The following is a 17157-nucleotide window of genomic DNA, read 5'->3' as shown; positions in this document are numbered from 1 at the left end:
TAAAGCTAAAGTTTAATCAGTAATACTTTTATAACAAACTTATGTCAGATCATGATTTTTTGGTTAATGTCAAGTTGTCATAACAAAGACATTTAATTAATGTCAACTTTATATTAAAAGTGTCATGATTTACAGTCATAAATATTCATGAAGACTTACTCATGATTATGAAAGGTGTTATGTCATGTTTATGACGGTGTCATGACAGTCTGATTCACAACCCATCAAATAAAGTGTTTCTTCCCAGTAATAGAACCAACTAGACTTACTATAACCACTGAGCACCAGGTGACAAATTTGCATGTTGTTTGCCTAGTGATGAGCGACAGACCTTAAAACAAATCATGGCTAACACTACTCAGAAAGTTTATTCTCAAAATAATAAAGAGCCTTCTGCCAAAGCCTTTGTGGTGGAGAAATATATATTTTAGTCATCATAGTTACATGAAGAATTAAAGCAAAAGCAAGACAATCTGACTTTTATACAGACCAAACTAAATGTCTTGAATAAGAACAGTCCTTTGCAATTGTGATATTGCATGATTTCCTGTTGTGATGTCAACTGTGATTTGATATATTTGCAAAGACGTATGCAGGGCATATGACTGATGATTAAGCTTGGCACACTTCCTGGTCACATAGCAGTGTCTCTTTAAATGGATGCAGGTCTCCTAATACAGCTGGCACTGTACCAATTTTGTCATTATCACAGGCATTATTGGCATATCAGACTTGACAAAGGCATGCTTTCTAGATAGGATTGAAGTAATTAATTTAATCTATAGACACTCAAATGTTAAAGCAAGCTCATATTCTCTGAGTCAGCTAATTTGTGGACATTTAAACCACCAAACAGAAAATTGGTTGGTAAGCACAGCATCTATCCAGTCTCACCAAGAAATGGAGAAACCTTTTTGACATTACAGTGTTTTCATGAGTAGCTTGCACCCGTTTTAAAACACTGAAAACAGTTCAGACAACTACCCTCCTGAGTCTGTCTCCTTTGATTTGTAATTACCCTCGTCATCTAAAAGGCACAAGGCATGAAAGCAAGCACAGTCTCTGATTACACACAGATTTCAGTCAGCAAATGCTCTCTGGTTGGTTGTCATAAAACAGAAACATGCCAATTATTCAGACATGTGCCTGCAGCTATGCCTTCACGCTCTACAAAATGTACAGTCAAAACCTTTGGAGAAAAAAGTGAAATACTTCAGTTTTTACCAAGTACAAAAATCCAGATTTAGTTGACATATTCTTGTTTTTGTTTTTTTTTCTTGGGGGGCAGGGTTGCATGATTTCTATAAAAGCTGTTTTTATTTTTATCCAACTTCAAAAAACAGGTAAAATTATATAAAATAGTTTATTTTAGAGAAACAAATTAGACAAATGCATTTTATGGAGAATTTAGCTAAATTTAGCATTCATCTGCAAGCAGCAGCCTTCCAATTACTTTAAATTAGAGTTGTCAGTGAGCAGGAATGCTGTCCTCAGTACAGGGATAGTAAATGACATTTTTAAAATGAATAACCAAGAAAGCAAGCAGACAGACATGTGAGTGATGTGTACATTAGCATGATTGACAGCACTAACATCTTCCTGCTGGCTCTGACAGGGTGTGGTTAATTTCTGCAGATGGCAGTAGAACCACAGGAAGAAGGCAAAGGAGTTTGAGCTTTTCACAGATTATCAGTCTCATATTACGCTGTCAGGACATAGTTACAGTTTAATCAAATATGGAAAAAACATATTTTTAAAAGTTGTCTACTGCAGCTTGAAAAACAAAAGCTGAATTTACAATAAATCTGACTGCAATCACAATAAAACCAGTGAATAAGAATTAAATATCCTCACTAAAAGGCATTTTTCCTTTCCCTCTCAACTTAGTTTCTTATACAACCAAGTGAACAGTTTATGCCCCAATGTATAGTTTATTTACTGAAATGAAAGCTGATAGCTTTTTGTTTTAAAAAGTCTTCACTGACAGTTTGCACTTGCCATGTAGTTTGTCTGTGTTAGCAGCCTAACTTCTCTCTTTTTTTATTTTTTTTTGCTCTTACAGTTCTTTCTTCGACACTGGACCTTTTAGATCTCAGTGAACCGGGAGAAAGGAGGAATAGCAAGGACAAGAAAAGTGCTCTGGTGTCCCGGGGTGACAGTCAAAAGAACAGCTCACACAAGAAAAAGACAGATGAGACAGAGCTGATCCAGGTGGAAGTTGAACAGACAGGACCAGGCATGCGAAACCCTGAGAGGGCATCGCTTGAGTCAGGTAGAGACAGTTTGCTGTTTATCAAAATTTAAAGAAGTCACTAGTCCCTCAATGAACCAGCAATTATTTAGAATTTTAATACCTGGAAACAACTGTTGTCTGACTCACAAAATAAACTGAAATCTGTGTTTGGTTTTAATTTTATTAAGCCAATATATTCAATGAAGGAAAAATATTCAAGAAAATACTCTGCAATGCTTTATGCTCACGTCACCTCTGTGCTCTAAAGGCACAAAAACGTCACAAGCCTTTCTCTGCAATTCTGCCACTTTCCCTCCATAGCGATAATTTCCATTATTCTGCCACCTCAAACATCCTCAGGATAGGCCACAGAGGGGGCAAACCAATTTAGGGTAATGACAGCTATCATTTTGAAAGGCATTTCCAGGATAGGGCCAATTACTTTTGCATTTGGCGTCTGAAAAGGTGAAAGGGATAAGTAATAACGCACTGGAGGTCAAAGAGAGTGACACTGATTTGGGTCCTGAAGCTTTTTGAGAAAAATATCAGCTCTTCTTTTATTTATGAAATATCAGTGGCAATTAAGACCTGTCAGATTATTGGTTATTTTGTAGGTCATGTTTTACTGGAAAGTTTCATGCTTTTTACTAGGATCAAAACATGATTGTGTTTGGATTCAGTTTTTCAATTCAGGTTGTTCTATTGTGTGGCAATCATCATGTTTTTTGTATTTCAATTATGTTTCCTAGTTACCATTGGATCGTTGGATAAATGGGAAGAACTTAATCCCAAAGCTGAGAAGAATGGCAACAGAAAATGGAAGCTGGAGAGACGGCGCTCTTCAAAAAACTCATCCAATGAGTTCTTGTGGTGGGTTGTTTTTGTTCTGTCTACAAATTAAAGATATAACAAAAATGATCCTAATATGTTCTTTACTAATCTGTACTTCACATCATGCATGATATGATGTTGTTGATTTGTTATTTTACGACCCATACGAAAAAGCTGTTCCCTTGTCAGCTGAAATGTAAATAATCAGTAATGTCTGCATACTGAGAATGCTTAAAGTAGCAACAGATGTGGCTTTTGTACTAAAACAGTCTGGTCATAATAAAATAAACCCTCAGTTTCTGCTCATTAAGCAACACAACACCATCTGCACAATGTAGACAAAATGCTAATCACACTAAAACTAGTTTGTTAAGGCAGCATGTCAATTTATTTTGATGTGAATTTTCTTAAAAACATGAGAACCATAAAACCATTCTGCTCTCCACATAATAACAACAAAACAAACTGACTATCCTAACAGATACCAAATGTCTTTGCTAATGTTCACAAAAATTTGGCTTCCTCTATTGCGTTGCAAACATTGTTTATATCAGTGGTCCCCAACCACCGGGCCGCGGACCAATTGGTACCGGGCCGCACAAGAAATAATGAACTACTTCTGGATGTTTTATTTTGAAAATCCTAAACCGGATTTTACCGGTTACGTCTTGCGCGTCAAAATTGAGCCAACTTGCAGCAGAATGAGTAACAAAACAACCTCGGAGCAGCTGAAATCTGAACATATTTGAACTTACCGGGAAACAGACTTAAAACAAATAATTTGTTTTTAGCTTTAAACATTGACATTAACCCTTTAAGACATAAATTTAAAATGTCTGTATGGATATTTTTTCTTATTTTAATTGTGCGCAATTCTTTAAATGTCCTGTGAGTAAATATATTTTCCCATTTATCCATAACAAATGGAACTTTAAATATATAGCAAGATATTTTCACAATTTACTGTCTATTAAAAGAGCACCCTTCAGATTAATTTCACTCCCTGCTACAGAGGGGCTGAAATTACCAGAATAACCCAATATTGGCTGGAAAGCGCAACATCTCCCCTTTCAGAAACCATTGGAAATTTTCAGATAGCGCGAAATGTGGCAGAATTACGGTACCGCACATTTGACTGGATAGTAGCTGCTCCGTTCGGTCTGGAAGGGTTGATTGCATTAGAAGCACCAAAAGGATTTCCACATATGATCACATATGTGTCAAGTAAAAACACCCAGATAAAATAACTTGTAATGTGTTATATTGCACCTCATGTTGATGTTTTTCTCCCGTAGGTCTATAGACTGCAAAATCCAATCTGACTCATCAAATAAGAACTTGTTGGAAGCAAACACCAAAGCAGAGCCAGAATCAGCCTTGGCATCACAAGTAAGTATTCAGTATTACAGCAGAAGAGCTGAGAGATAATGTCACTACCATGAGCTCTGTGTGTGCAATTTAAACCCTGTTCATGATATGAACAGTTTAACATATCCAATCATCATTTAGACATTTTAAATGAGTTTAACTTATTTAACAACTGCACAATGGTGACGTACTGTATATCCAAGCTTGTGTCTGACAAGTCACTCTGTTCTGTCATTGTTTACCCATCATTTTGTCCTAACACCTACAATTCTTCCATTTCAGCTCAACAGGCAGTATATTAGTGGAAGACATGTAAGCCTCCCTATATATCCTTTCAGCAACAAAAGACTTTTACATTTGCACCACTTCGACAGCATGACACCATCTCAATAAGGACCAAAGTCTTAGTTATTCGAAGGAATCAACATTCACTGTTACCATTTCCTTTTGTGGTGCCTTTATGTCCAAATGTCACGCGCTTCTCTTTTTCGTTGACGCCGCTCTGTAGGTTAACGTAAGGAGTCTTGTTTCCAGATGCCATTATTAGATTAATAGCCTATGAATTATTTAGCTGCTTTACCCTGAGCCCATTAGTGTTGGTCCTACTAAGCAAGCATATATCACCTTTTCAGCTCTCATGAATAATAGATTTTGGAGTAAAGATAGAAGCTCCACATGGAAGGACCTTATTGACAAACAAACACAGAAATGTGTTTCACTTTGGAATTACAAGCTATATCTGTGACTCGGATACTGTGGAGATTAGTTTTACTTTCCTGTCTACTTAGTGACCCTTAAACCAACACACCCTCTTCACATACATAAAAATACATGGAAAAGCATGCATGCATAGAGGAAACATGTCTTGCATGATTTATTTCCCAACTAACTAACAACAATTGTGTGGCTCACTTATTTGAGCTTAAGGAAAAATCCACCCTAACTCATGATAAAAAATTAAAAAAACACTCTTGCATCCTCTTTAAATTATAGAGCTTTATGTGTTTTAGGTACATGGCATGGGTTTTTTTATACATGTCTTTTTAGATCAATAATAACATAGCAATCTTATTTGATTTTAAATGCATGAGGATTAAACCACTGCATAGCCTGATAAAATGATACAACCTAGATAATTTCCACACTAATATCCTAGAATTGACAGAGGGTTGACTTTCTTTTACTGAAAAAAAAAGCAAGAAAGACAGTCAGCATTCACCCTAATGGTAAATCATAATCTACATAGTTGTATCCTGAAATTTGCTTTACTGCATCCATAGTAAAACCTCTGATTCAATTATAGGTACAATAGGTACAACAGGCAGCATTCAGTCAAGAATCCCTTTTTATGATACCCTATTTATAATGACTTTGCATTTTGATTTGCAATTGAACTTTGTTTGCACTATGATGGAAAATAAGCATAACTTAGCAACAGTAATTAAGAGGACAGCCAGAGTCTTCTTACTCCACTTTGCCACTTTGCAATTTGTGTGACATTACTTATTTTACTAAAGAAAGGCAAGAAATACACAATGATCACATGATGTGTGATCATTTATATATAAAAGAAAAGAAATCTGAAATCTTTTCAGTTAAGTCATTTTTAATTTCTCAACTTTATCTTAAAGCATAACTAAATAGTCCTGTTCTCAGTTGAATGAAAATTGTTGTTTGGTTTCTAATTGAATATTGTCCACAGATAATTATGCTGTAAAGATGTAGAAAATTAAATTCCCTGTTTTGTGTCCCTTTTGGGTGGATTTTTCCTTTAAAACACCAACTGCAGTGTATTAAAATAATGTTTTGCCATCGCAAAGGGAACCAGAAACTCTAAATCTGGCTATATTTTTGTTCCTTTCAAATATGCATTGGCTATTTTTAATTTTCCTGATCCATTTAGTGGCATCAACCTAAATTAAACTTCAATTCCCATCTTTAGAGATGGAAATTGCTGCAGGTAATAACTCGCCTACCTCCCAAGCAATAAAATCAGAAGATAGAGCAGTGTTGGTCTTTGTAATAGATTTACTTGCCTTGGGATACATGTAGCCTTTTCTATTTACAGTAAATCTTGTGTCATATCATACCAGAACATGAAGGGTTATATAAAAACCATTTACTAGAGCAGATTTGTAATAAACATAATAGAAATTACACTGCAGTCTGACAATGCCAAACTACATGCATGGACTTAACTCGATGATTATTTTTTTCAAAGCAGGACAAAGCATTGCATCTAAGTTTGTCACAGAAAATATATCAGCTTGTGTTGTTTTTTTTTTATTACTATTGCATGTGCAGGTGCACAGAAATTGGGCCAGGCTTGGGATGAAATTGAGAGAAGCCAGTTTTTTCAGATGTGGATCGGGTGGTGGGGATGTACGCTGGTGGTGGTTGCTGACATTAGTGATTCTGCTATCCTTCCTGAGCATGTTAGAGGCTTTGTTGAGGCAGGACTATGTACTCGGCCCTGAGAAAGCAGCAACGGCTGACCCTGCACACTCTCCCAACCCGCCTCTTCCTCTGGCTGCGCGTGTGTGCTGTGATGTGCTACGTGAATGTAAAGGTGTACGTGTAATAGACCTTTTCTTGGCATAAATGTTTATATCATGAAAGGGGTGTATGCGTGTGTGTCTGTGTGACAGGCTCGTCTAACGAAGGAGCAGCGCTGGGGGAGTGCCCTCCTGTCAAGACATCAGTCCCTGGAGGAGGAGTTTGAGCGAGCCAAGGCTGCTGTTGAGGTAAGCCGTGTGCAGCTCAGTGCTATTGCTCACATCTGTCACCTGTCAAAAGCAAGGCATCTTCCCCGCCAACTTTTAATGAGATTTAACATGAATCGCCAAGATGGTTTTTCAATTTCCAGCAGATAAAATTTGTGTAACTTGTGTAATGTCCTTGTGAGGGATATTTTTTCAAAGTCAGGAGATGGAATGATGAAAACAGACTAAACAGATTATTTAGTTTTTTATTTATTTAGTTTTTTAACAACAGCAATAATTCTGGCTGTTTATTTACAGAACAAAAACAATGCTAACTCTGTGGGGTAAGCTATGAATAAAGCTGACACTTTATACCCAATGCTCCCAAATGAGTCCCTGCAGAAGAAATGCTTAAAAAAACGTTTTCTGTTTTCTGTTTTTCTTATATCTTATAGTCCTATGGAGTCTTATGTTTTTGTTATTTTTTAAAAGCCATTTCTTTATAATTACACCACCAATTTAAATCCCCCCAAAAAGAAAAGAAAAGAAATTAAATTTATTAATGTGCATTGTTTGGCATATATGGATGGTTTTTCAAGACCATTAAATGTTGAGCTGATATATGACATTTTTATCCTGTAATGTAACAAAGTTCTGCTCTTAAGTTTCAACTCCTGCATTATTCTGATGCCAACTAGTGGTTAAATATGGAATTTTATCTTAAAAATTTTCAATTTCAACAAGACGGCCAACTTTCCGCTCTAGTGGCCTTTATGTAGCAGTAGTCTGCCAGGAAGGGGGTAGAGAAAAGAGAAAATAGTCCCAAAGACTCAAGAATGAGTGTTGAACTCAGGACGGCTATGTCAGGGCACCCATTCTAACCACAGCGCTACACTACGCCCCAATACTTTTTACACTTAAATGAGTACTTCTCACTTCTACTACAAATGAATTAAAGTAGTCCTACTCTACACACTTTTGAATAGCATAAGAAGCAACTATGGAATGTGTGCGAAAGCTCTAGCAGAGACTTCAGGAATTGGAAATCCCTTTGCAAACGTAGCAATGATGTCTCACGACAAAAGACAAAAACTATCCACAAAAACGACACAATCTCAGCCTGCCACATCAACTTGTAGCTGTATCCTTCAGCCTCAGCCTCCTCTGTGGATACCTTGTGGTTCAAGGAGGCTTAATGTTTCTTGCTTTTGTTGTAAGTGTCCAAAGTCAGCATCACATAACTCCAATTTAAAAGGCAGTGCATACTCATGCCCTTTCACATTCATCTAGGAATCCTAAAAGAGATAGCTCAGAGAATATTAAATTAGCACTGAGCTTTTCACTTTAATTCATTGGATTAGAAGAGCCAGACAAACATCAGGAAATTATGGCCCAGAGAGGCAGCAGACAAAGAATTAGCCTCAGAAGTATGAGCTCCGTCTTACAGAGTCGTCGCTGATAAGAAACTGTAAAGTTTTATGTCCTTATGCATAAAAATCAATGGAGAAGGCAGGAGAAAGGGTGGTGATCCAAGAGATGGGGCTCAGCTTTGAATTCCTGTTCTAGGAAGGTGATGAAGAGATATTTAAAGAAGGCAAATGGCTCTGGATTTTAAATGAGGTGGTGACGGTGAAATACTTTCATGAAACCACTGAAACAGCCAAAGCATGACTTTGAAGAACACTGAGGGACAATTAAAAATACTCCCACACTGGTGATAAAATGAGAGAAAGGTGACCATAAATCCTATTTTGTATAAAATGACAACAGGAGGGTTTTACTTTTGTTATTCAGAACATCGTGAAAAGCAGACAAAAGAAATACAGTTCTACAATGACTGTATCTCTTCTTTTTTCTGAAGGATTTGCAGAGTTTCAGAGTTTTCACTGTTTTATTTGTCTATCATCTCATCTGACCTTCATATATTCCTTTGTCATCTATCATATTATTGTATTATTGTTGCAAACTGTTTTATTTGCATGCAGGCAATTTTATGAAAGAGAACCATGAAAAACCTATTCAATAATATTCAAAAACAGAATAGAATAGAATAGAATAGAATAGAAACTGTAATTGCAAAATACATAATTTGTCATTTGGAACTAATGAAAATGCTTCCTACTAAGCAAACAGCCATTAAAACCAGGTTGTAAACAATGAAATTAAATCGTAACCAGTCATGTAGAAAAATTATTTGTTCTTAACCATTTTTTGCATGTTTTCATTGGTATTTGACAATTTATCTTTAGGGATGATTTCCTTTGAGAATAAAAGATCAGACATTGATTGACGTTTTGATTGATTTTGCAACAGCTTACAATGGTTTTGTGACGGTCCGTAAGAGAAGCACACAGTTAGCTCCTGAAAGACATTTCCAGAGTTTTATTATTCCCTTCTTTAATAACTTTGTAGTATTTTGTCCAAAGAGATGTTTTATTCTCCTCTGAGTGACATTATCAGGACTCCAGCTTCCTATTTTTGTCCTGCTGACCAAGGACTTGCCCTATGCAGCATAGCAGCGGGTAGCTCATTAACATTAAAAGACCAGGCCAGGAATGTGCTGCAGATGAAAAGGACTTTTTTCCCCATCAGGAGGCTGCTGTGTCACCGGTAAATAATGAGACTTTCCCTTTTTTTTCTTAAATATGCTCCCTGGGCAAAATATGGTTAAGAAACTTCGAGGAACTACTTGCTTGGCTCCAGAGACTCTGACTCAATTCAAAATAATACAAATTTATGGTTAATGTTAAAACTTTTAGGCTACCCAGCATAACACAGTTGAATGCCAAATAAACACTTTTTCTAATAGGATTTTTATGAATCATAACAAATCCCGATCTAATAAATTAATCCTGATGGATTCATATATCAGGAGTTACAATATTTGCAAATGTTTGTTAACTCTTTAATCCTTCCAGACCAAACAGAGCGCCGACGATCCAACCAAATTTGCAGTACCATAAAAAATTCCAATGTTTTCTAAAAGCGGAGACGTTGCGTTTTCCAGCCAATCTTGGGTTATTACGGTATTTCACCCCACTGTAGCAGGGAGTGAAATTAATCTGAGACATTATTTTAATAGACGGTAAATTGTGGAAATAACTTGCTAGCTATTGAAAGTTCCAGTTGTTATGGATAAATGGGCAAATACTGTATATTTTTACTCACAGGACATTTAAAGAACTGCGTACAATTAAAAGAAGCAAGAATGTCCAGACAGACATTAGAAACTAAGGTCATAAAGGGTTAACAATGATTGTGTGTTTATCAAAAAAAGATTACTATTAAAAGTCTCCCATGTCTCCAAGCCTTCTTCCCTGTCATAATAAAGAAACTACACTTCAAATGAACAGCAGTTTTCTATTTTTACATTACTGAGGTTCTTTCTTTGTGAGGATTCTTCATACACCGTTTTTTTGTGCTTGTCTGGCAGCTGGTGAACATAAAGTTTATATACGACAGCTGGCTTTGCAGAATGTTAGGTTTTATCTCTTGGAGCAAATTAATGTGGAAGGTGAAAAGGCTCATTTGTGCTCTAACAAACCTTTTTATTCAATTCCTTTTGGGATTACAGTATACGAATCGGGAGCAGTGCTTAATGAGGCAAAAACAGGGGTCGCTTTGCAGTGCTGGGTTTATGCATTGATATTTTAATGAAAGTGAAAGGATAAGATTACTGGAAAAACTTCCACAATGGTATTTTAATAATGTGACTATTGTATGTGGTCATGCAAACCATTTAACATCCCGTGCATTTAAATTTGTCTGAAGATATGTAGTCATATTCAATGAATTACAATATTCTTTCTGACGAGACTCGATTCTTATTTTAAAAGTACATTTTGAAAATAACCTTTAAACTGATAAGAATGACATTTTTCATTAAACCCACATTTCTGTTTTATAAAATGTTTTTATTGGTCTGATTATATTTTAATTTTAAGTTTAGAATATTAAATAGTTTCTATGCACCTGACATGGATTGTAGTTGTTGTCAGTAGAGTGAAAATCTACTTAGGCTGCATATACCCTCTCTCTGTCCTATGCAAATTAAGCCACACTAATCATGATGTAGGTATTACCAATTAATTTCTAACCAGTTGTGACATGTTTATTGGCTTGGAGCTCCTTCAGAGCGGCTCAGATTTAAAGTCAGAGCTATGGGCTCCTTCCAGAAAGACACAGGATTTAAATTTTCTCTCTGTGTTTTTGCTCTGTTTCCCTTAATTAAACTGTCAGCACCAGTGTTAAAAACAACATCACAGCAATATAAGAAAACATATTTGTAATAATAACATGCCTGTACACTCACTCCATTTCAAACATGCATCTCATCATTTGATGTGATTAGAGGAAGAGCAGATTGACAAGATACAGTAATAAGACGATGAACTAAGTCACAGTGCAAACAGAGGCCCACGTCACTGTAAGGAATAATGAAAAGCATTAAGGCAGCATTATGAAAATGATAATAGCTGCTGCATGAAAATCATTAAAACAGGCATCAGGACGGACATTAAAAGCAATCAGAAACAAATGAGATGCAATGTGTGATGGTTCCGCCAAAGTACTAAAACAAATCTGCTTTAAAGGATAACTCACATTATACATACTGCAACAGTACTCAGTATAAAATATTTAGTGGATAAAGATATAGAATAAACTTTAACTTTATTTATTTAAGTTTCTCAAATTGCAAAAGATGTTAAAATCAAAATAAGATAAACACTCAGTGGAGCAACATGATGGCCTCACTATCAATCGTGTGGAGGATTTAATGTCATCTCACATCAACTCCGGTCTTCTTGCCATGTAAATATATAGATCTGTATTTTACACCCGTCTGCAGCATCAGTACACACACAGTGACTGTATTTTGATCCGTCATGTACTGATGGAGTTCAGGCTTTAGTCAGTCAGTCGCACAAGGCTGTTCTGCTCTGCTTGGCTTCATTCTTCCCGGTTCGCTCTCCTTTCTGACAGGAAGACATCCGAAAATCATGGAACCAGCCAGATGGAAGAGAAAAAGCTGAGGCTATTCATTGCCAGTGAAAGCATCTGTAGTGGCAGCCATATGCACAAAAAGAGATGGGACCACTCATTAAGTGTTCAAATGTATAAACACAAAAAACTTGAACTTGATTCATGCTCAACTGATGTCGGTTGGGATCGGAGTCGATCTTCCTTCAGAGAAACATTTCTATAACAATACCTGCTTTGAGTTTGTAAAATAAGATTTTTCAGCTTAAACTAAAGTAAAATCAAATGGTAACTATTAAGAATTTAATTGTAATGTTTTTTTTTTTTGATAAGTCGGTTGTTTGCATATTTTCCAACTAATACAAACAAATCAAACCACGAGGTTAAAGACTGACCAACTCTGTCATCGAAGAAATTAATTTAGTAAAATTAATTTAGTAATTAGCACTGTTCCAGTTTTCAGTCAATCATATTTTTTTAATAGTTGAAACTGGACGTTTACAGACATAAGAGACACACTGTACATTCACAGAATGTATAGCACATCATATTGCACAGACTGTGAAACAGTCCAAACTCATTTTAGCTCAGTTGAAGTTACCCAAATTATTCCTATATGCCACAATAATGAGAAGAACAATGTGTCAGAGGTTTATTTATTAATTTCTTTAAGACCATAAGTTTTCATGCATTTTCTCAGTACTTGAAAGCATTGCCTGTGAACTGTATGACTAGGGTCAAACATTTTGGGTTTTCCAACCTCAAACTTCTCACAATAGTTTGATGGAGTTCTGGCCCATTCCTCCTGACAGAACCAGTGTTTTCACACACACGTTATGGGATAAAGAACAGAGCCAAAACATCGACTTATTGTCTTTTTTTTTGCACTTTTACTGCATCCTCAGGGTCATTTCCTTCATGACCTCCCCATTTGTTGTAGACATAGATGAATTCACATTAAGTAAGTTAAATATTTTCAATGCAAAGTACTATTATGCTTTTAAAGAGTATTTAATGTATCATAAATTACAATGAAGTCTGCTATTAGTTAAATAAAATTAAACACATCCTTCGTTCTTAACGCTGATGTTCACCGAATCAGTCTAAAACTTATACAGTGTACAAATAGAAAGATTTGAGATTATAGTATATGGGAATAATGGATTCAAACTGAAATCAATTCATTTATGTCTCAGATTGAAGTTTCAAACAGAGGCTTTAAAAGACAAAGGTTCATGAAGTAAAGGCTCCTCTATCTCAAAGGTCCAGGATTTGCTTCCCTGCCAAACATAAAGATGAAACGTAAATGCAGAAAGTGATTTGGCATCTTAAACTGACAGGTCGCCCATCTAGAGCGAACCTCAGCTCTGTTAGCAGCTAATTAAATGCCAGCAAATAACAGTTCAAATGTCAAGCTGATAGAGACTGTAAAGTCCTGGGTTGGGATGCTTTCACATTTGCAATTAAGATATTTTTAAACTGTATTTCATTCTATAATAAAAATATGATTGTAGAGCTTAATTACATTAAATTCTATATTTTAAGGGCACCATTGTAACACATTAATATAATTTACTTTCATTACATTGTGTTTTATTTTATTAAATATTCTTTTTTTCTTTTGACCTGCTGCTCAATTACTAAAGGACTTGATTATTTTTTAATCCATATTTTTGTTTTCAGTTTACAAACTTTTTTAAGCTCCACTTTGACATATAATTATAAGTCAGAAGGAGGGCGAAGTCCATAAATTACAAAGACTCGCTGATCTTGACAAATGTGACATTTCCAGGTGATGGAAAACCTAACAGGAGCTTTTGTTTTACAGCACACTAATCAGTCATTCCCCGCTGTCACCTTGCACTCTCTCCCCATCCAAGCAACCATAACCCTCCTCTGCTTCCTCTCTATGATGTCTGCAGTCGGACACAGAGTTCTGGGACAAAATGCAGGCAGAGTGGGAAGAACTGGCCCGACGAAACTGGCTGACAGAAAACGAGCAGGCACAAATACCCTCATCTGTATCTCCACATGAAAAGGTCAGAATGTCTTACAGCATCCATGTGCAGGGATCTCTCCAGATAGTGAAGAAAATGTGCAGAAGACATTTAAAATGATCATTCCTTTCCACTGTAGCCACATGTTTGCTCAGAAGGAGACATTGTTGGTAATAACTCAATAAAATCAGCTCTCCTTCCATAAGACAGGCAATTTTTAACCTGTTGACATTATGAAACAAATTAAGCCACTTTGTGTTTTACTCAGGGTTAAACTGAAATGCATGTAAATAAATGTGTAATTTGTATGTTTGTAAACTGCCTTGAGATGAAATCTGTTCTGTTTTGGTGTCTTAAAACGATTCATGTAGTCACAGCACCTAAACAATGCATTATTTACTAGGAGTTGGACAAAGTTCACAGATTAGGATTTAATTAATTTAATGCATATTAAGAGACTAAAGAGACACAGTGCAATACAAAATGAGTTATTTATTGATAATTATTTACATTTTTGATAACTTTATACGTAATTTAAAAATCAGACATTAAAGGTTTTTTCATAACTTTATGTAGCAGCACAGTAACTTATTTGCAGCTTTGCTAATCGAGGTCAGTGGGTGGGGCCAAAGCATCTACATCCAAGCAGATGAGTCGCCGTTCAATTTAACAAATCAGGTGTTACGGTTTATTTATGAGCTTCTAAATTGTTGTCTGATGCTCTGTAGCACAGGTGATTCAAAATAATTACAGTAAAACTACAGTAAACTTTTATCAAATTGTGTAATTAATAAATGATTCACACATTTCAATTGGTATAGAAACACAAACCTGTTTATTCATTGTTTTGTTTTGCTGTCTATATAAGGGATTACATCTACATGATCATTTCTTTATAAGATTTTGACTATTTTTTGCCCGACTTCTGAAACTTGTCCAAGTCAATCTTGAAAATCAAAAGTCAAGGCATGAATACTACAGCAGCCTGTAGACTTGCCAAAGGCTTAAAAAATAAAATAATCCTCAATTTCATGTTGCAAAAGGCTCTAATAAAATATCAAAAACATTTTCAATGTTTTGGAAATAAGCTCTTTATAAAGTCATGCAATATTGACACAAGAGAATTTTAGTTACTTTTTTGCATACCAAATGTATAATTAATTTTATTACTTTGGAATTTTAATGTAAAAGCCCTTACAGTACACCAGAGTATTCCTGAACCATTCAACCATGAACTGACCTTCTCATAAAAGCAAACCCCATAATATTAGCATTATGGGTCTTCTGATTCCCAGCACAGAGTAAGATCTTACAGAAAAAGCAGTTTCAAAGTCATCAAGGACAAATCCATGTAAAAGAGTAGGTTCATCCAAGTAAAAAAAAAAGCAAGGTTTAACATTTAAAGAGAATAGTCGAACCCAAAGGAGGTCCTCATGGTTTTGATGTGAAGCAGAAAGGGGGAAAAAGAAAAATCAATGCCTCCTGTTGGAGCTTTACTTAAAAATCAACAGCACGGGATCGCTGTTGTGCATTTTCATGAGAAGGAGAAAAACTGACATTGCCTCTGCCCCTGTTTTTGTTGTTTTCTCCTCTGCTGACAGGGTTACTACTTCCACACAGATAATCCTTATAAGGACTTGCCTAATGCATTTGAGGAGGGACTGAAGAAATCTCGAGAGGGAGACTTGCCAAACGCTGTGCTTTTGCTCGAAGCAGCTGTCTTGCAAGACCCTCATGATTCAGAGGTGAATTCATTTAGCACACGAGATAACACACACACACACACACTCCTTGGTTTGTGGTTTGTTTGCTCTTTGCTCTATTTGACTACCAAAGTTAACCATGGGGACGTTCTTATTTACACATACATTTTATGGGAGGAGAAGGAAGGAACAGTTCTTGTGATTGCGAGAAATACTGCAGCCAGCACCTGGATAAGCTGCATACCTTAATCACAGTCCAACTCCACCTTCTCCACCTCATGCGGTGAGAAGCTGCACAGGAAGAACGCCTGCCTGACCACAGGCTGTGTGAAGCTGATTTAGCAGACAGCATCCAAAGACCTGACGCTGATTGCCTGCAGCAGGAGTGTTTACTGTAGCTCACAACTTGCTCCTCATCAGGGCTTCCATTTGCTCAACGAGCTGAATAGCTCATTCTAGTATATTTTTAAATCTTCCTCTTTTTACTAAAAGAGTGACCTCTTTGCAAGCTCAAAGAGCAAAGCTGTCACACGAAGTGCTTTCAGAGTCCCCTGGAACATTCAGAAATGTGCCAGTTACTCCAAGGAGAGGATTATCCTGTGGTGTATGGAACTAATACGATTCCCAAATTCCTCATAGGGTGCTTAGTGGCTTATTGCCCCACCGTGAATCATTCAGAAATCATTTTGCCCCTCGTTTCAAAGAGTCAAGGAAAACAGCATCATCAGAGATTAGCTTCAAAATAAGTCAATGAACGTACCTTTACATTATAGTTTTTAGATTCCAGTTTGTTTAAAATGTTTAGTCATTTTCTTTCTACTTAGCAATTATCTGCAGTCTCTGTGTTTGTGTTTTGATTATGTCTGTCACGTAAAATCCCACTCATGTGACAAAGTGTGAAAACATTCAAAGGGTGTGAATATGTTTGCAAGGCATTGTAGTTATTAACCATTTCTCCTTTAAAAATATGAGAACGTAAAGAACATGAACCTGTTTGTGGAAGACAGGACATTTAAATGGAAATAAAATTAGTGCTGCTGTTGAAGGGTTTAGTTTCCACCCTGAGAAAATCACTGAGGTCATACAAAAATGAACAATTTTAGTCAGACATAGAAAAAAATCCCTCAAACTTATCTTCGAACATTAAATCTTTTTTTTTTTTTTTGTTAAGTTAAAGAGCAGAAGAAAGTTTTCTTGTAAAATGAGTTACTACCTCAGCTCTTCAGGAACTGGTACAACTCCTGTTTCCCTGTTAGCTATATAGGATCATATACAGTCCCGGAAATTTGCCTAAGAAGTTATTATTCTCGTATTTCTCCGTGAGTTAGAAACCAAAGCTGATC

At 36.1% G+C, this 17157-nt stretch overlaps 1 protein-coding gene across 3 annotated transcripts in view; it reads left to right on the top strand.

Moving 5' to 3' along the window:
- pex5l (peroxisomal biogenesis factor 5 like) overlaps nucleotides 1-17157 on the top strand; it is an 80838-nt gene that overhangs the window by 44670 nt on the left and 19011 nt on the right. For 2 of the 3 annotated variants that reach the window (XM_023339326.1, XM_005800540.3), the window contains 7 exons: nucleotides 2063-2272; nucleotides 2983-3103; nucleotides 4360-4453; nucleotides 4715-4744; nucleotides 7081-7176; nucleotides 14037-14153; nucleotides 15713-15856. In XM_023339326.1, the coding sequence (XP_023195094.1) occupies nucleotides 2063-2272; nucleotides 2983-3103; nucleotides 4360-4453; nucleotides 4715-4744; nucleotides 7081-7176; nucleotides 14037-14153; nucleotides 15713-15856 (812 nt within the window). The remainder of the gene's footprint in view (nucleotides 1-2062; nucleotides 2273-2982; nucleotides 3104-4359; nucleotides 4454-4714; nucleotides 4745-7080; nucleotides 7177-14036; nucleotides 14154-15712; nucleotides 15857-17157) is intronic. The other variant, XM_023339325.1, reaches the window with a different exon arrangement.

This window comes from Xiphophorus maculatus, chromosome 9 (assembly GCF_002775205.1).
Source record: "Xiphophorus maculatus strain JP 163 A chromosome 9, X_maculatus-5.0-male, whole genome shotgun sequence".
Classification (NCBI taxonomy): domain Eukaryota; kingdom Metazoa; phylum Chordata; class Actinopteri; order Cyprinodontiformes; family Poeciliidae; genus Xiphophorus; species Xiphophorus maculatus.
This window is presented reverse-complemented; position numbering and strand designations above follow the sequence as displayed.